Genomic DNA, 20,853 nt, shown 5'->3' with positions numbered 1-20,853 from the left:
TTGACCTTAATGTTTTGTTACTCTTTACCAAGTGAGATCATACTTTAATTTCTCTTATTCTGGGCCACATTGGAATCACAGTTTGGTCGGTTGGTATTTGATCGATTTTTAATATAGTTTTTTTTATGTGATGAGTAAATCAGTTGGACTGTGCAAACCAGAATAGCCACATGAAAATCAGATTGCCCATGGAGGCTGTGGATGCCCCAACCCCTGCAGCATTCAAGGGCAGGTTGGATGGGGCTCTGAGCAACCTGGTCTAGGAGGAGATGTCCCTGCCTATGCCATAGCAGGAGGTGTTGGGATTATATTTACGGTCCCTTGTAACCCTTTAACATTTGATGAGTCTAGAGAAAAATCAGAAGCACATAGCCTGTAACTGCAGAAAGGTATCTTCATTTACTCACTGTCAGACACACTTAGCCTGTGAGTGGGAGACATAATCCTTGTCTCTCAAATATATTGTGAACATGTGCATAGGTGTAGTCATGGAATGTACATTAAAGGTAATTTATCATGTGGTAAATGTGAGGCCCTCAATGTTTTTAAAATAGAAGAAAAAAAGCTTTAGTTTCATGTACAAAACCTAGGAAATTTTATTGGTGAATTACTGGCATTTCCCATGTGAAATGATTTTAACAAAACTGATTAAATAGGAATATATGGAAGATGCTCTTCAAAGGCTGGTGTTAATGTCCCCTCTGGACAGATTTTATTTTAGATAAGGACAAGTTTTTATACTGTTTTATTTTAAATGCAGGTGAACCAAGGAAATTTGACCCAAAGTTCAGAGGACCTATTCATAACAGGTAAATATCATAACTCATTTTGTTAAATTCTTTTGGTGAACAGGGGTTAAAAATTTGTGTTAGCAAAATTTGGAAATTCTGCAAGTCTTCTAAATCCAGTTTAGCACCCTTGAGGATGGATGATTATTGGGGAATATTAAGCTGTGTTCTCCTAAGTCCTTTTAGTTTGAATGTCAATTCTGTGTGCCTTGCATTGACTAGTATCTGCTGTCTAACGTGTAGGAGTTCTGATACACCTCTTTATGACAGAGCCTCCTCCCAGAACAATCTGGCTTGACTTCACTTAGTTTTATGAAATGCAAATGAAAGCATGTTGCCTCTTAGAAGGTTCATTAGTTTACAGACTGAAATTTCTCAGAAAGCATCCAAGGAAATCATAAAATCATTACGGCTGAAAAATACCACCAAGATCATCAAGTCCAACTTTTAATTATGGGCAACTTTTCAGTGTTTTTCTAGATGTAGAGAGCCAACTTCTAAACTAGCATTTACTGTCCTTACTGAGAAAAATAAATTAGAGGACCACAAGTTATTTCAGATTTATCGTTCTCAGGAGAAAATTCATGAGAGAGAAGAGCACTGCAGATTTGCGGTGTTTGTACTATCATTTGAACACACACACTGTTCTTGTCTATGCAGAACGTATTTCTTCCTTTCTGAAAGCTAATAATTTTAGAAACTGGTAGGAATACTTGTTTAGGGAGTTTGTCCTAATTTGTGAAGTATCTTTTTGATACTGCCAGTGTGTCAAGCCAAGCTTGAGTGGTGTCAGAACTGAATGGAGACGGGGAAAATGAGCATTGATATAGCATTGCTTTTTCAATTTTGATCAGTTGTCCTGTCTTAAGTTACTGTCATATTGATACTGGATCCTGTACCACCTCAGCCTCACTAAAAGTTTATTTCAGTGAGATGATAAAGATGTTCCTCTCTAGAGAATTATCTACACTTGGAAACACATTTCAAGTTCTCCAGCTGTTCAAAAAAATCTGCTCTCTTTATCTCTTTTACATTAGAAATGTTTCTCTGTACGAGGAAACATAGATTGGAAAAAAGAAAGAATGGCAGGTGCTAAAAATGAATTCTGAGGCAGATGTCGTATAGTATGTCTTGCCACTTATATGATCAGTTGTATGATTAAGTGATAGCATGGGTTCAGTGTTGTAAGGTATTACTTGTTTCAACAACATTTAAATATGTTTCTCAATATGTTCTCATTGTCTAGAGTGAAAAAAGCATACACATTTATTTGCTGGTCTTGCTGCAAAAACAGGACCTTACACCTCAAACGTGAGTTTGTGACTAAAAGTTCGGCAAAGTACTGGTGCAGATATCTTATTTGGATGTTAAAATACCTTATGACAACCAGTGGTTTTGAAGGGTTATATTAAACACCTTGTTTTTTAAAAGTGTTTCTTCTTGCCCCTACCTATAGGCACTGCACAGACATTATTTGCTGTGTGATCTTCATAGTTGTCATTCTGGGTTACATTGCATTAGGAGTTGTGGGTAAGTAAATAGAGGTATAGTATACTTTTTCATAAAGAGGGGAAGCAGCTTTGTGAATGTTAGAATTTTTAATTGAAATGTCCCTTTTGCTTATATTTGTGCAAAGCTTTCCAATCGATAAAGTAATGCCTTTTGTAGAAGCAAATAATGAATTAACATTCAGTATCTATTGTAATTCACAGAATGACAGGCTGGGTAAGGCTGGAAGGGACCGCAGTGGGTGATCTGGTCCAACATCCTTACTCAGAAGGGTCATCCCAGAGCATATGGCACAGGATTGCGTCGATGGTTCTGGAATATCCCCTGTGAGGGCAAACTCCACACCCTCTCTGGGCAATCTGTTCAAGTGTGTAATCACTGCACAGGGAAGAAGTTTTTCCTCTTGTTAAGGTGGAACTTCCTGAGTTCAGTCCCTGCCCGTTACACTGGTGCCAGTGCTGGGCCCCCAGAGCAGAGCCTGGTTCATGCTCTGCCCCATCCCTGCAGACAGGGACAGCCAGGGACAGAGACACAGACAGGGACATCCAGGGACAGAGGGACATCCAGGGACAGAGGGACAGCCAGGGACAGCCAGGGCTGAGGCCCCTCTCAGCTGGGGCTCCTCTCCAGGCTGAGCAGCCCCAGCTCCCTCAGCCTCTCTTGGGCACGGAGATGCTCCAGGCCCTTCCTCAGCTCAGGAGCTCCTGTCCCTGCTGTGCTGAGGATCCAGAGCTGGACACACACTCCAGAGGTGCCTCCAGGGCTGGGCACAAGGGCAGGATCCCTCCTGACCGGCTGGAAATGCTCTTCCCGAGGAACCCCAGGATCCCATTGGTCTCTTGGCCCCCAGGACAAACTGCTGGCTCAGGAACAGCTTGTTGTCCCCAGAGAGCTGCTTTTTGCAGGTAATTAGAGAGAAGTTCAAAGCCATGTGTTTACTGATATAAAAAAACCTCAAAATTAAGTGTGCTCAAAAAAATGACAGAGTTTGAAAAGTTTGCAATCAAAAAGTAACTGTGATGGAAAATTTCAGGCAGCAGAAGCTAGAGAAAAACAATTTGGATTGAGAGCAGCCCTGAGGAGAAGGAATTGGCAATGCTGACTGATGAGGTTTGGGCATGAGCCAGCCATATACACTTGCAGCCCAGAAAGCCAAATGTATCCTGGGCTGTTTTGAAAGAAGTGTAGTCAGCAGGTGGAAGGAGGGGGTTCTGCCCCTCTGCTCCACTCTTGTCAGACCCCGTCTGCACTCCTGCATCCAGCTCTGGGGCCCCCAGCACAAGAAGGACATTGACATGTTGGAGCAAATCCAGAGAAGTGTTCTGAGGACTGGAGCACCTACTATAGAGGCAGGTTGACAAGTTGGGGTTGTTCGGTGTGGAGAAGAGTGCACTCTGGGAAGACCTTAGAGCCCCTTCTAGTGCCTAAATGGTCTCCAAGAGAGCTGGAGAGGGACTTTCACAAGGACATGGAGTGACAGGACAAGGGGAAATGGCTTCTAAACTGACAGAGGGCAGAGTTAGGTTGGAGATTAGGAAGAATTTCTTCCCTGTGAGGGTGGTGAGGCCCTGGAACAGGGCCTTTGCCCAGAGAAGTTGTGGCTGCTCCATCCCTGGCAGTGTTCAAGGGCGGGCTGGAGGGGTGCTTGAAGCATTGGATTGCTTTTTTTGCAGATTAATCCATATCTAGTACGGCTTACTGTGCTTTGCATTTTAGTTTTTCATTAGGAAGTCTACTAATCAGTACTCTCCAGTGTTGATCAACACAGTACTAAAGTGATACATTTTCATGCTAACTAGTTTTAATCATTAACTGTGAACATTTGACTGAAACCTTAAGAGATATTGTATATTTTGCAGCTTGGGTGCATGGGGACCCCAGGAAAGTGATTTATCCAACTGACAGCTATGGACAGTTCTGTGGTCAGAGAGATACCCTCAATGAGTGAGTACTAAATCCATTCACATACCTTTATTACTTGTGCAGTGTGAATAAGATGTGGTTTCAAATCTCTCTGTTGAAGAGACAGTGACACTCTGACAGTATTTATTCCAAATAAAACACAGAAATATATTAGTTTCCCAGTGCAAATCCAGATGCAAATTATTACTGTAATGCAGTTGTTTGTGTCATTTAGAGAATATTTTTTTGTAAGGTATCAATATAAATTAAAGATTGTGTCAGCAGTTAAATAGAAAGTGACTACCTGGCAAAGCTTCTAACTGCCAAAGTTTGGCAGGGTAATTCATAACCCATTGAGTAATTCTTCATCCACCTTGGGATAAGAGTAGTCTTAAGACATTGTAGCCTGGTCTATAGTTTTTCTCAGCCTGCACCAAATAACAGAAAGGTCTGTAGTGAAAGGCTCTTGTTTTTTTTCTGGTGCTTATCCACTGCTGGTAGATAGGAGACTGAGTAGTGTTGGAGACAGGCAACCTTAACCACATCTTCCTTGGATAAACAGGAGGTAAATAGAGCCAAATGGCTCTATTTACTTATCTCTGTTTTTCAGTCATTTTAGATTTTGAATTGTAAGAGTTAAATTAATTGGTTGATAACAACAGAGTACTTACACATGAAAATAACTGCTCAGGGAAGAAAGATGTTGCATCAATATTTTCTCTGAAAATCTAAGAGGTTTATGAAACAGAATTTTAAAAAAGATTTACCTTTTCACTCACCGTCGTCCTCCCTTCAAAAGATAAGTTTTAGGCACACTTTATGCCCTTGTTACTGTAAAGAAGCTGCTATGCTAGTACTTGGTAACAACTCTTTGCTGCTTCTTCCTTTCCTCATTTAGTTTTCTGTGGAAAAAAATAAGGAAACCACTGTCCAAAGGGCGGTTCAGAAGGGGTGGAGCAGGAGATAGAGACTGGAACAGAAGCAGAGCTAGGGCTATATATCCTCTCAAGTTTTTTTTTACAGGCAAAACAGGCTAGTGAAAGAAAACCTGTTCTACTCTCTTACTGTTTTTCACAGCAATTCTTGGAGAGTCAAACTTCCTGAAGAGCAAAAACAAGGAGAAAGAGTTGTAGTGGTGTGTGTTCCCTTTACCATACTCCTTCTCTGCTCCCCCCCTTGCTGCCAATTCGTCCTTGTCCCCTGTGTCGCCAGCAGGAAGTAGTGGACAAATGGCTTTGGGAGTCTCAGACACACAGCTTCAATATCCTGTATGATGTGGAGCCAGGTGTTTCTCTCTGATTCTTACCATTCACTCCCATTCCCTCTTTGTTACTTGATCTTTTGCTTTAGTTATTTCTTACACAATGGTTTTCAGTTTGTATTTACAAATGTCTCTCCCTATTAGGATTACTAATCCCTAGGATTACTGGAGAATATAACAGCTACTGAGACTGCATTTTGGCATTCATTTGGTACATTGAGGAGATTCTTATAAAAATGTAAATCAGAAGACACATAATACAGCCAACTGGAAAATGAAGAGTGTTTACGGCAGTAGGCCAGGACACCCCTCTGAATGAGTCCCTCTAGTTCCTGGGGCGGGGCTGTGGATGCGCTTGTGAGGCTTTTGTCAATACCATTGTTTTTCAGATTCCCTGAAAGTAAGCATTGTGAAAGACTAACTCAAAGCTGTGGTTTTCCAAAGTCTTCAAGGGTTTAATCTGAGACATTTTTCTTGGAAAGTAATCAGTCTTCATGTTTTGAATCTTGTCCTTGTAACAAGTATTTTCAGCAATCTCACTGAGGAGTAGAAAAGACAAGTTACAAACAAAGCCAACGCTCACAGCTTGTGCAAAAACCTGTTTGAACTCCAGTGAATGCTGTGCAGTCAAATAAATTCTTTTTGTATCATAATGAAAGTCTCTGTTAAACTTCTTCATGTCTTCTTGTTATCTGTCCATTAATTGCCATTTAATCTCTGAACTTGTTGTGCCTTCTACAGCGCATTGTGTATTAATGGAATACAACACAGTTTCATTATACAGAATACAGACCTAATTCTGAATGGGTGTGTGGCTGTTTTCATGTGCTATGTATATGTTTAAACTTTATTTTCTGCTTTCAATACCAGCAAGTGGGCTAAAAGTAAAATAAAAATTAAAAAAAAAAAAAAAATTCATGAATAGTTTTGAGCAGCTCACAGATCATAAATAATCCCTCCAAGAAACTATTGAAGAACGATGACATTTCAGTCCAAAATTGTATTCTGCTAATTTGAAGAAATAGCAACTCATGGTGGTGAATTAGTTTTGCCAGGATGCATCTTTTCTTAAACAGTGCATAACAGAATATACCTCAGTGAAAACAAGTTAACCTTGTTGAGTTAACCCCAGTTTTAACTGGAGCTTGACTATGCAGTGGTACTATATAATGGCTTCGAAGGCATAGCCCTATTCAGCAATTGGTGGGAGTCATGTGCTGGTGGGAGAGCAGAGGATATATGTCCCAAACTTGGGGATACAATGAGATGTAGAAGCAGGACTAGTGTTGAAGCAGGACACATAGAGGAGGGACAGCCTTGTTAGCCCAAGCACCCTTGATTGTTAATACTGCCATGCTGCTCACAAGACAGAGCTCCCATTGTGCTGCATTGCCATGTGGAAGGTCAGTGGGGGTTCAGACACTTCTTTGTGGGGTCTCTTGCACATCACAGAAGCATAGAATAGCCTGACTTGGAAGGGACCTTAAAGCTCATCTCATTCCAACCCTTGTTCCATGGCCAGGGACACATTCCATTAGACCAGGTTGCCCTGTTCAACCTGGCCTTGAGCACTTCCAGGGATGGGGCAGCCACAGCTGCTCTGGACAACCTGTGCCAGGGCCTCACCACCCTCACAACCATTTCCAATATCCGATCTAAACCTACTCTCTATTAGTGGGAAGCCATTCCCCATTGTCCTATCATTCCAGGCCCTTGTAAATGGCCTCTCCATATTTTTTGTAGGCTCCCTTCAGGTACTGGAAAGCTACAGTTAGGACACCCCTGAAGCTTTCTCTTCTCCAGGCTGAACAATCCCACTTCTCTCAGCCATTCCTCGTGGGAGAGGTGCTCCATCTCTCTGATTAACTTGGTGGACTTTCATAGTCCATAGAGGGGCATATGCACCATTTCTTCCAGGAGTAATGCATAACCCTGGCTAGCTGGCTTTGAAGTCTTGTTTCAAAAGGGCAGGTCTATTGCCATATTATCTTCACTAGAGCTATCTGATAATTTTCGGACATAGTGAAGACTAACAGCACATTTTGCTGTCTTCAAAACCCAAGTCTTTAAATCAAGAGATCTTGGGATCTTCAGTTTCCAGTAAATTCAGACTTAAGTAATGGCTACCACAAGGCTCCAAGTTCTGGTAGATGTGGGACTGACAGACTGATCCTTATTTATATCAAGGGGGATCTTGTCAGTGTCATTAGTAGATGATATTATATTCTGCTTTCTGGACAACTGCTTCTGGTTTCAAACCATAAAAAGCTTCTGATTGATTTTGGTGCCACCTTCTGATCAACAACAATTAGGCAGCTTTTACAGTGAAGCATTTGCTGATAGTGAGTTTGCATGCAGTGCATACACAGGATGTAGGTGGCACAGAGACTATGGTGTTTTTTGCAGGGTTATTTTACAAACCTCACCCTCTCGAGGCAGGACTACAGATACATGGATTGTTTCAGCTTAAAATCTTGCTGCGGAGAATAGCTTGTCAAAATTAGCATTATTTAGAACGAATACTTGTGGTTTCATAGATGTGAAACATTCAAGGTCTACTTGGATTTTTTTTTTTGTCTTGAGTTTGCAATATGGATGTTCACAGTAACTGAATTTAAATATCAGTCTATGCTACAAATTTTGAAATGGTAGGATGTATAAGCACCTACATTTATGATGATGATTATCTTATATCCATTTCCATAGGAACAAGACCATTTTGTTTTACTTCAATATTCTGAAATGTGCCAGCCCCGTAGTGTTAATAAACCTACAGTGCCCTACAACACAGGTGAGTGTAAATGTGGAGGTAAAATATTTTCCCTGCATCTTAGTCAAGGTGCTTAAAAATGAGATGTGTATTTGTTTAGATTTAAAAATTGTTGTTCATGTCCTTCAAAATACAGCACGACTGTTTTATAAATGACATGTAGCACACACTCTCTGTAGCATGTGGTGGTCAGAAAAATGAAATGGAAATGCACAAGATCATGTATTTTGTGTAAGAGTAGACAAAAAAACGTCTGCTGACTTGAATACAGCAATTTGTTACTTATGAATTCATCACAGGCAACTATCCAGTAATATTCAGTGCATGCAGAAAATATTGATTTATATCTAAGGTTTTCAAAGCTAGACATGTTCAAGGTACTTCATATCGCCAGTGACAGGAGTATCTGGGTGTGCTTAGACCCTATGGCTCTTTCAAAAGTGAAGATTGTGAAAGCTTGTTCTTGCCTTATGCCACAATTTGTACTCTGTTTGTTGTGCTGTGACTCCTCATGAAGTTGTGAAATAAACCAAATCACTGCATTTGTGTGGGTTAAGATTAATCTCCTGATCTTTCTTACAGGACCATTTTCCTGACCATAAAACTTGAAAATCTCTAACAAGAAAGAGCAAGAACCCTCTTAACACTGGCTAGTTGCTGTCAGAAATAAAACATGCTCCATCAGCTGCAAATCTGCTTCAGGAATCCACATCTGTCCACATGCAGACACTGACACTGTTACCCTGCTGACTTTAGACTCTTTTACTAGAACAGTTCAGTCTGTCAGAAATACGAGGTCATTGTGTGGGATTTGACTGGTGCTGTGGTCAAGTTGGCAATGGCCATGAATCAAATAGGGTGAAGTACTTGTTGAAGGAGAGTTTTTGGAAGCAGAGCAGTTACTTTGTTCATTTTCAAATAATGCAACAACTCCAAAACTAAGAATGCTGTTTTTGATGCTGTTTGTTACTGCAGATGGGTAAATTACTGGTCTTTTTGGAAATTGCTGAAGAAATTTTTTTTTGATCATTCCTCTTTTGAACAGCAAACAGTGTCTTCATTCCTGACCTATACATCTAAATGTCCATACATACAAATATACATAGCAGGCGAAAAAAACCCCAAGAACTAACATGAGAAGATCTTCAGTTCTTGAATAAGACTGGATTGGAAAGCTGTTATTACAGCCCATGGGATCCATAGACAGCACATTTCACTGCCAGTTTCATAGATGGCAAACAGTTTATAGCAAAGTATGTACTTGTTAGTCACCTGTTGCCCCAGCAAGGACAGAACTCTTCTTTCTTTGTTCCTTGGCCTGTTGGTAGTCTGTAGGACTAAAATGCTCATCTAGAAGGACACTCTTGCAGCATCTGCCCGGTTCTAAGGATTACTACAAGACCTCTTCCCAAAATTCTTTTAATTTAATTACTTACAACGGAATGCCTTTTACATGAAAGACGTTTTTTTGTGGATGATGTCTGTCTCATACTTGGACAGCAGAGTTTTGCAAAGGGTGTTTGGATAGCACAGCTTTGGAAACAAACTGCCTTCTAGAAAAGGTTGAAACTTGCTGTTAAGATGGAATTCAAACCACCTCACAGTCTTAACACTGAGGACTCAGAATGTCTGTCCACTTGTGTGATTCCAGGAACAAGCAGAACCTTCAGAATCTGTTTATCAGGGCAACCACTTATCTAAATCACAGCTTCTCAGTGGATGCATTTAATAAACCCCAGTCCTCACCTGTTTTCTCCCATTAATCCAGTTTATAATGGCTGTACTTTGAGTCATGTGAACTTCATTCTTGACATGAGCATCCCCATTCTTTGGAACTAGGGGAGATCCATTCTTAGTCCATACTCAAAACTCACTTTTGAGTGATTTACGCCTAACTTGGCAATATTTGTACAGATGTAATTGGCTGAAGAGGTTGTGTAGAAGGGTGGAACAGCATTCCCTGAGACTTTTGATTTTAGTGAGGCTTTCTTTAAATAAAGTTCTCCTTCTACACATAATAGAAAGAAATTGCATGTGTCCTGTGAAAGTAGCTGTCACACCACCTTGCTCATATATACTGCTGCTGATAGATGTAGATGAGGAGCACCTGACAGGTTTTTTGCTTGCTGTCCAAAAAAATAAATAATACCCTTTTCAACAGACTGGAAGCTCTTCTTACCTATCAGAATGTGTAGAACCTAAGAAGATACAGAGAGGGGCTTGATATACCAGATACGAGGAGAACACACTTTGAAAGTGTTTTCTATCAAAGAATTCTCTATTCATTTAGGGAATCTGAAGGACAACGTGTCCTTTCTAAAACCTGCAGTAAACATTACTGAAGGCAGTGGCATTTTTCTTGCTTTTTCATTGCACCCACTTTCCTTACCCTTCTCTACCCAGAGTGTATCTTTACTTACGTTTTTCTTTTCTTTCAGCTTTGTGTCTCAAAGTGCCCAGACAGGTTTGCAACCTACATTGATGTTCAGGCTTCCTACAGATATAGACCAGATCAGTGGAATTACTTCAGGCAGTTCTGCAAACCTGGTTTTAACAATCCTCGCAAGGTGTGTATGTATCTATAGATGATAAAGTACGTTTGTTCTTCAAGCAGTATGTAATATGCATCAAAGATTTTGAGCTGCATCAAAGATTTGATTTACTCTGATTTCAGCATATAAGATGTCCCATTTATGTGATTTGACAGTTGTTTAATCCAGGCTGAAGGTCTTGAATGCACACTAAATCCCCCACTCTTGAAATGATTGCTGTTTGCTTAAAGGACTACCTGCAGCTACCCATGTAGGTGCAATACTGTGGCAAGCAGTATCCTTTAGTACTTAGGTACCCCACAGCAGTAGAGTGGAGTGTCTCAAACCAGTTCTTAAGGGTCCTAAGTCATCTATAGCTGCTTGAAAAGTTAGCTAAGAAAATTAATCTATCCTTCATGTAACTGAATTTGTACTCAAATGTACTGCATTACTTCTCCCATCTTTAAAACATCTTGCAATTTAGCTATATTAATTGGAATAAATTCTTACTTTTCTTTAAGAGGAAGGGGAGGCAAGGAACAATTGCCTAGTCAGTTCTGGTTTAGATACTGATCCAAAGGTCTTTTCTTTTATGTCACTAGAAAAGAAAAGAGTAGTCTTTTCCCAAGTCATGATGTCAGCTTGGATTCTCACTTAGATATGTATCTTGCAGCTCCACTAATGAAATTTGGGAAGGAGGCTACAAAGCCCAGTTTGGGGCATTCCCTCAGAATGGGTGAGAAACAAACAACACTAGTTACACTGCTATGTATTCAGCGTTCCTATTTTTCCCCTTTTTAGTCCGTTGCTCAAGTCCTACGTGATGAAGATTGTCCTTCGATGATCATTCCAAGCAGGCCTTGTGAGTGGTTCTACTTCTTATACACATCTTAGCAGATTTGTGAGTGTTCATATTAAAGAACAACTACAGCCTGAAATGTGTTTTGAGGCAATATCACTAGGAGCTTTCTGTTACGTGACATTGACATCCATTCAGTTTTAAAGTATAAATCAATTAAATTTGAAAATATAAATATTTATTAATATTTTTTCTAACAGTCATCTGGGAACATTTAGCATGTGATCAAGTCATGCTGAATTCTTTCTTGCTCTAGAATCATCAGTGATAGCAAAAGCTCTTTAACTCAAGTCGTGCCTTCCAAAACAAGAGCAAGCAACACCATTGGCATAAAGAAAATGCTGTGAATGTTGGAAGGATCATATGGCCAGCTGTTGAAGTTCAAATGATACTTCAGCCCAGTTACAATGCAGCTTTCTTTTCAGTGCAATGATGGCTACACAGGGCATACAGAGGAATTAAGGGGCAAAAAATGTCACTATGGTCAACAAGTGTTTCTGAGTAGATAACCACTGATTTCAGAGCTTGTCTCAGCTGCATAAATGTCGAACTGACCAAGAATCTTATGGAAATAAGAAATTGCTGTTTATTTTTGCCATACTTTAAAGTAAGGATCATGTAAACCAGGAACATGTCATTAAAATATAGATTAAATTTTCAAAACATAGTATGAATTTGTATTAAAACTGAAGTACTGACTCAAAAGACATGAAATAATTTACAAAGAAGCTCTTATATTCTTTTAGACTACATCAAGGGGCAAAGATTGCACAGGGAGGAAAAGATACATTAAGATTTGTTCCTTAATCATTTAGTCAGAATGATTGCTGGGGGAGATGCACCAGACTGAATACTGAGCCCTGGCATTGGTATTTGTTGGAATCTGGTAAGGAAAGAACTGAATGGTTATATGAAGTACAGCTCTGAAGGAGGACTTAGCTGCTCTTCTCCTTGGAATGAAACCAAGGATGGTTTGCAGTGAAGAACAGGGCAGTGTAAATGAGTATGCAAACATCTTTTCTCTCTTCTTTGTAATCTCATCTTCCCTCTCTCTAGCCAGTTGTTTCCGTCTTTTTTTCCATTGCTTCATCTCCAAGAATATCTAGTGGTAGTGGCTGATACTGGAACTCATCTGGCATATAAGGAAACTGACACTTGCTGTTATATATTGTTTTGGGGGCTAATATGATTCATGACCAGTCAAGTTGAATCTGTTCCTGGGGGCTGGTCTGATTATTACCTTCAAATGGCGTATTTGAGAAGCTGCAGTTTTTTTAATCTGCCCAGATACTGACAGAGAGTAAGTTCCACATTTATTACAAATTCTTAAACTCCTATGTATAGTACTGTTTTTACTTGGTAGGACCTAGAATCTCCAGTTGAAATCTATGATCCCACCCTGCCTGAGCATAGATAAAAAGCCCCAGAGCATAGAAATCATAATCTTGAATGTAATGGCTCTTCCAAGATTTGTCAAAGTCAACATATTATTAGATAATCAGTTGAAAAACAATTGACTGTGAATCTGAAATTATTTAAATATATTACAAAACACACATGATAAAAGCGGAGCTTGACATGAAATGTAATATGCAGGCTTTGTTTTGATATTTTGAATAGTTCTGAAGAGATGCTTCCCAGATTTCTCCACGAAGAATGGTGTGTTGACCGTGGCAAATCAGACTACATTCAAAGATGGAAGAGGGAAAACAAGAAATGTAACTGATCTCAGGGAAGCTGCAAAGTAGGTTTTACATTTCTTCAGTGTTTGTTGGATTCTGAGATTGTGCAATAATTTAGTAATGGAAAAAAAAATCAGACTCCGTCATAGCAAATGACTGAGGGTACCCAAGCAAGACTTGGTATTAAATAGTCTCTCTGTGCCTGAGAATTTCCAAAGTTACATTAAGGAAATCCAGCACTGTTCTGTGCAGAAAGGAGCAAAAAGTACTAAAACGAAAAGTTTTAGTCCAATGGTATCAGTCATTTTTTGAAATCATTCTTGTTTTTCCTAGCAAAAATAAGTTTTGTGAGGAAAGTTAAATGAGGTTCAAAATGCAGTCCTCATGCTGCAGGACTCAGGCCAGCCAGTAATGGCCTTGGCTATCCTGTTCTGTGATGACCTTTCTGCTACCATGGACTGGCCTAGTACTTTGGGTATGTCACCTCATCAGAGTGCTCCTGCTTCTGGTAAAAAGTAATGCATTGGGCTGTTCTTCAGAAAACAGTTATATGGGCAAGCATTCTGCAGGATAGAAAAACAGTTCCATGAAGTTGTTCCATTGACTAGTTTCTTGGTTCTGTGCTATTTGCAGTTCTAGAGTCACAGCTGTTTGTGTCCTGGTACATTGCAAATATTGATGCTATACACTTGTCTTGTGACATAATAAGCAATTCTGACAATAAAGCCTTTTTAATAAATTATTTTTCAGGACTTGTAGAGACATTCTTACACAGTTTTTTTCTTTGCTGTGATTGATGTTTGCTTGGTGACAGAACTGGGGCTGAAAAATTGTAATATACTCTTATCACTGCCAAAGATATTTCAAATTCTTTCACTGATCCTGCTTGTTGTTTAAATAAATTCTCACTTTCTACCTAAGGCAATCTTTTCTTTGATTTTTGTTTTCTCAGTGGCATCAATAATGTCCTGGATGCAAGATCAGTTGGAATGAAAATTTTTGAAGACTATGCCATTTCTTGGTATTGGATTTTAATGTAAGGGTTTTTGTTGGTATTTTAGCATTTCCAAACTCATTCTGGAGTGTGCAGGGTATAGAAAAATAGATCATGTATGCATTTAGTCCAAATCCTACTTTAAAACTCAAGGAGCAACTGTAATTTCCATTCATCACACGTGATAATAAGATTGTTATGGTTCTGTGTGTGAAGTAAGGATAGTACAGCATACATACATGGAGTGTCAGTTGATCTGGAATAGCTTTTTAATGTTCTGCCAGACAGAAAATCAAGAGGTGCAGTGTTCTGTTGCAGCACCCATGCGTGTGGCAACTCCAAAACTGAAAAATCTTAATTAAGTGACTTTCAAGCCAGTTGCAGTTGCCAAGTGTCGCTAGCATATATATAAAACAGATAGTTTCAAAATTCATGCAAGCAATATACAGTTACATCCATTATAATATTCAATTTCAACATAAATGCATAAATCCAATGCAGCAGGCAAAGCAACATCAAGAATAAAAATTATTGAGGAGTATTAACTTTATCTTGCAATTAATATTAGTTAATCACCAATTAATTAAAATGCAGCACTGAAACAAGAGAAGAAGCTACTTTGCTAAAGCAAATATGTCAGTATTTGTGAATTCCTAGCCCATTGATATTGGTTCTGATGGACCAGTGTGTTGATCTATTTAATCAAGAACAGAACTTGTCACCAGGTGAGAACCTATAACATGCACATGTTAAGCATACATTAGTCAATCCTGAATGCAAATCCATAACAATTAATACATACTTTAGATAATAATATGGTGATTTAGTCAGTTCAGAAACATGAGTTGTCAACTTTTAAAGGTCAGTCACTGGTGGAAAGACAGCTTTCTCATAGTTTGATTCTCAGCTCACAATATTTGGTAGCAGGAAACTAACATATATTCAGCAAGCTTGGGTTTCTCTATCTCTTAATGAAATCAGGCTAATGGTACAGATTCTTTCAAAGGAGATATGACTCAACACACTGGACAGAGACAGACCATTTTTTTGAACAGAAATTCTAAATCTTGAAACAGGTTTCCACATTTTGAATGTGGTATTTTTACTTTTTTTTTGTAAGGAAGTGTTGCCACTTTAAGGTAGTTTGATAGGTAATTTTCTTTACACTTTTCACCCAGTGCTAGCATAGATCAAATGCATACATCAAATGTTGGGTGATGACAGTGCAAGGGAGGCTGGATTAAAATTTAAATACAGAACCGCTGTAATCTTTTTAGCATACCCCAAAAGAACACTGCTTCAAGGCTCAATTTAAGGGAACTACTCCGTTGAAAACAGTTGCTACTATGTACTCAGTTTTGGTGTTACTAGGACTCATATATACTAAAGATAACTTTAGATAAGGGTAATTTACTGCTTTCATGATTGAACTCCAAAACGACAACTTTTCTTGAGGAATACATTCTGAATTTCAGTAAATCATTCAGAAAGCGAAAGTATATCAAGCTTGGAAGCCTTTAAAGGGGTAGGACTTAAGGCAAGCTTAGAAAGGTTTAACTAAATAAGCTGATGTGCTATTTTATGATCAGGCTACCCCATTTTTTAGCTTTGCTTATTGGCTAAATAAGCTGGGAACATTCAGAAGAAAAATTACTGAACACAGGTAAGAAGGGGGTTTAAATTTTTTTGAGTCTGTACTAATAAAAAATTCAGATGTAACACTTAATAAAAATGAGACATTAAATGTTCTTTGAAGCACCTGAGCTGGATATTTGTTTTATGGGATTAATATTCATATTGCTTTCTTCATAATTGTTTAGAAAGCTTTGTGGAGGAAAAAAGCCTTTTGCAATAACTTTCTCCTTTTGGACTTGCTTTCTAGGAGTGAAATGAAAATATTCTATGTAGCAGCAGCAGCAGGAGTAGTAGTATATTATTATTATTATTATTATTATTATTATTATTATTATTATTATTATTATTATTATTATTATTATCTTGATGAAGAGAAGGCACTGTAGACATCTTTCCTAGGCCCTGCATAGTAAGGCTTTTAACAGTTTCTTTCTATGCATCATAGTGCCGTGATCATTTCCTCTTCTGATTAGTAGAAGTGGTGATGAGTAGAAATTATGTCCTCCTAACCTCCTGATGTCTTTCCTCCTAAAATTAATTATTTTTTTTTCCTAGGAAGCTCCTAAAATGTTGTTTACTAACATTGTTTCTTTGCAAGCAGGGGTTTTCTGTGGAGGACATAAACCAGCAACTTCCCCACATATAGGTATTCCTCCAATTTAACTTTCTGTAGTGTAGATTCGACTGTGGCCTGAAAAAGGCAGTGAGTTTTTCAGCTGGTGTAAGTGACAAAAAAGGCATTATATTAATCCCATTCAACCAGCCTGAGAACACAGTGCACATAAACATTTCAGGCTCTGCCCTGTGAGATCATCATATATAAGCTCTTTGTAATCGCAGATAATGGCCATGAGAATGTATTTCATAAAAAAGATTTTGAAATACATTTTCACAAATCATGCTATTATGAGAGATGAAGTGACCGTCATTTGGAGTAGCAGGAATGCAAGTGAATAGATTCTCACACTCATTTTTCCTGTGTTTCTGTTTCTTGACTTTCTAGTGGGCTGTTCATTGCAATGATGCTGAGTCTGCTCTTCCTTGTGTTGTTGAGGTTCACAGCTGGGGTTCTCTTCTGGATTTTCATCTTTGGTGTGATTGGTATTATAGGTTATGGTAGGTGTAATTTTCTAGCCTCTGAGACTATTTTTTCTTACTGCTTAAATCTGGGGAAAGAAAATCAGTAGTTACTTCAATTAAATGGTACAGTTGGGTGAATTAGTGCTTAGTTTTTGACACAATTAAGTGAGAAGGACATAAATGCAGAAAAATGTAGTAAGAATTCAGCTGTGCTGATACTTAGCAGCTGATGTAGCAACCTGCATTACTTGTGCACAGTATGCTTAGTCTGTAATCACTTGTACTGGTATTTCTTTCCCATATATGTGATATCATAATTGGCTAGTCTCATAGTGATGCATTCTTGGGATTTGCTTACCTGACAGGCTTATACAAAAGCAAAACATTTGGCTTGTAAGATTTTTTTGAAATTTGTCTTTGCCCTCTTCAGACATGTTCCTGTTATATTGATTGTTTTTTAAAAGGCATCTGGCATTGTTACTGGGAGTATGATCATCTTAAAGGAATACCTGGATCTGACCTCACTGTTTATGATATTGGATTCCAGACAGACTTCAAAGTGTACCTGCAACTGAGGCAAACATGGTTAGCCTTTAGTAAGTGCCCTTTAAATTTGGTATCTGTTAATAGATATTCAGGAAAATCAGTCAATGTCTTGATACACTTTCTGCCTTGTTAAATCTCCTCCTCTACACATTGCTCAGAGAAGCAAGCAGAATTGCTTTTCTCTGTATTGTGTAAAAATGTGCTTTTTTCAAGGACACTAGTATATTTGTAAGGGGAGATAATGCAATCACACTAGTGATAAGAGTGAAAAAATCTTTTGTTATTAGCATTCTGCTTCCTGTGTGTTCAGTCTTCATCATGGGGAAAGCAGAAGGTGATAATTAAGTTCATCATGATGAAGTTGCATATGGAAGGGTACTTTTCTCTATCAGATATTTTTTTCTCCCTCTTTGAGAGCCCCAGAAATTAGATTAATAAGTCACATTAATAACTATACTTTTTTGTGTCTTAGAATCATAAAATATTCTGAGTTGGAAGGGGCTCATCAGGATTGTAAAGTCCAGCTCCTGGCCCTGCACAGGACACTCTAGCAATCCCACCCTGTGCCTGAGAGTATTGTCCAAATGTTCCTTGAGCTCTGACAGCCTTGGGCCCATGACCACAGTCCTGGGGGAGCTGTTCAGTGCCCGACTCTGGGGGGAAGAACTTTTTCCTGGTCTCCCACCTAAATCCCCCTGACCCAGCTCTAGCTGTTCCCTTGAGTCCTGTCATTGGACATGAGAATGAAGAGATCACTACCTGCCCTTCTACTTGCCCTTGTGAGGATATTGAAGACCACAATGAGGTCTCCTTCAGTTTACACTTATGCCACTGAATTTTCTTGGAGTCTGATCTAAGGCTCTGGAACAAACCATATTAAATAAAATCCTCCTGGAACCTGCAGCATACACGTTCCTCCCCAAGAAAGCGGGGGCAGAAGAGAGAAGAAGTAACTGTGAAACACTACTTGCACTCCTGTTCCTGCTCTATTAGAAGACACACAGACTCTAACTGATGATGGATGGGTCATAGCCAAAAGCACTGCCTCTCCCTATTGGTAGCTAAATTAATAGAGCAATACCTTACTGCTTAAATCTCCTTTTTCTTCTTTGTGTCTTAATTTACTTCCATGTTGGATCACTGAGTTTATGAAGCATCTTCTACATATATTTTTGAGGCAGAACTTTTTAGTATGCTCTCCCTAGAGAATATTAGGACTTTATTATGCTTTATTATCAACTCTTCAAGCTTTTCTCCTGCCTGATTCTTAGCAGCCCATGTATAGTTTATCTAGAGTTTAGTGTCCCTTCCACAAGAATAAATTGAGGTACTCAGGAGTTAAATTGCTTTCCCAAAATCACCCAGCAATGTAGATAGTTACATGTCCTTGAAGAAAATAGTCAGAGTCCTAGTCGAGGACTTACCATGTACTGATATTACTTGCCTTTTTCACAATATTTCAGACAAATCTATTAATCTAACAGAGCCAAATTGGAATTAGACCAACTTTAAAGAAACCTGTTTATATATTCCTTCATGGGAAAATGGCATTGAAATGTATTTAACAAAAACTTCGTTCTGAACAAGTTCCATGGGTCTGAGCACCACAGCAGTCACTTGCCACCTGCAGTTCTGCTGCCGGGGGTAATACTTGGGATTGTAGTTCAACATCATCTGTGACTATTTGGTCTGATATGTCTTAACTGAGGGACCTAAAGTCAAATCTCATCTTCCTCTGCAAACCTTTGTATAAGTTTTGGGATACTTAAGGGTACTGTCCCTACTGTCTTCCTCTCCCTCCACAGAACTTCTTGGTTTCAGCTGGAGGGCACAGGTCCTGCTGCATACAGCAACCTGCCCCTGCTGGGCTGGTTGAAGTATTGTCTAACAATCTGAAGCACCAAAAATAAGTGGGTATGTCTCAGAGTCAGAGGATGTGTGCTTCAGGCATTAAAGGCTCAGTCCGCTCTAGGTGAAGTTCACAGAATTTTCTTATTTTCTACTGTAGAAGTAGGTTTTGAACCAACATAAATAGAAATCAGACAGAAGCAGACTCTACTGAAATCAGAGTTATGATTCAAATGTGGCTTATAACTAAGAGTTCTCAGCTCTCTAATATTAGAGCATGATTCCAGCAACACAACTGGAAGGTGAAAGTAATTTGTCCAGAATGGTCCTATCTTAGTCTCTTATTTTTATTTTTTTTAAACTCAAATTTGGTGAAAGGAGCTCATGCCAGGTTAATGTTCAAACAAACTTATTGATTTTAGTACATCTACATCTTAGAACAATGTAGATCAGAAAAATGCACTCTCCATGAAAAACTTGACTCCTATTATTAAACTCCTGTTTATTATTATCTAAACACTACAAATGAGCAACAGTATAGTATGAACAAATGCTTCTATTACGAGAAAAATTCTGTTTGTGGAAAGTAGAATTTGTAAAGGATGAACTGTATCTAAGGCTGGATACTGCACTCACATTGAAGTAAATTTTTATCTTTCTCTGAGAATTATGTGTTCCGTTTTTCTGTTAAAAGTACAAATATCAGGGTCATACACATTCTGACTAACTCTCTGCATACATAATTTTTTTTACAGTGGGACTTAGAAACCTGTGAAATGGGATTGAAATTTGGCAGGTGCAGTTGGAGAAAGAACTGCTCAAGCAGAGAATTTACAGGGTTCAGGAACAATATTCAAACTACGAGGAAAAAATTACAGAGGCAGCATATTGGTTTGGTTCTTGATAAATTTAACTTCTTTATCTTTATTTGCTTTTTTACAGTGATAATACTTTGTGGTGTTGAGGTCATTATCATACTGATGCTGATCTTCCTAAGAAATAGGATCCGGATTGCTATTGCACTGTTGAAGGAAGGTAGTAGGTATGTTTGTTTGATTTTAATGTATGTTATACATAATATATGTTTTATATAGATAGAGATATGGATATGTTGAATGGTATTAAATGATCTCTAGAGTACACTCTTCCTGAACTCTATCTTGCGCTAGCAAGGGCAGCAAATTGGGGTTTAAAATGCAACACTGCATTTGTTGAGCCAAACAGATTCAACAAGGAGTTCAGGGGAGGCATTCAAGGAATGCCAGTTACCTTTTAATGAGATTGTGCTTAATAGAGCTTTCTCTTTTAAAGTAAGGTATTTCTTATCTCTCCACCTTTTGCCTTAAGAATACATGCACTATTGATGTTACCACATATCCTTAGAGCAAAGAAGGTGTCTCAGCAGAAAAGCTAAGTATGGTATGCTGTTCGTAGGAGTCTGGGACCTA

The 20,853-nt window shown here is 38.8% G+C and overlaps 1 protein-coding gene across 4 annotated transcripts in view; it reads left to right on the top strand.

Moving 5' to 3' along the window:
- Positions 1-20,853, top strand: part of SLC44A5 (solute carrier family 44 member 5) — a 63,621-nt gene that overhangs the window by 28,560 nt on the left and 14,208 nt on the right. For all 4 annotated transcript variants that reach the window (XM_023932222.2, XM_023932221.2, XM_086841976.1 and 1 more), the window contains 11 exons: positions 761-809; positions 2,245-2,318; positions 4,157-4,241; positions 8,167-8,251; positions 10,669-10,797; positions 11,563-11,623; positions 13,241-13,364; positions 14,255-14,338; positions 16,935-17,047; positions 17,476-17,607; positions 20,348-20,447. In XM_023932222.2, the coding sequence (XP_023787990.1) occupies positions 761-809; positions 2,245-2,318; positions 4,157-4,241; positions 8,167-8,251; positions 10,669-10,797; positions 11,563-11,623; positions 13,241-13,364; positions 14,255-14,338; positions 16,935-17,047; positions 17,476-17,607; positions 20,348-20,447 (1,036 nt within the window). The remainder of the gene's footprint in view (positions 1-760; positions 810-2,244; positions 2,319-4,156; positions 4,242-8,166; positions 8,252-10,668; positions 10,798-11,562; positions 11,624-13,240; positions 13,365-14,254; positions 14,339-16,934; positions 17,048-17,475; positions 17,608-20,347; positions 20,448-20,853) is intronic.

This window comes from Cyanistes caeruleus, chromosome 9 (genome assembly GCF_971803275.1).
Source record: "Cyanistes caeruleus chromosome 9, bCyaCae1.hap1.1, whole genome shotgun sequence".
Taxonomy (NCBI): domain Eukaryota; kingdom Metazoa; phylum Chordata; class Aves; order Passeriformes; family Paridae; genus Cyanistes; species Cyanistes caeruleus.
The sequence above is the reverse complement of the archived record's forward strand: the minus strand, read 5'-3'. Positions and strand labels throughout refer to the sequence as shown.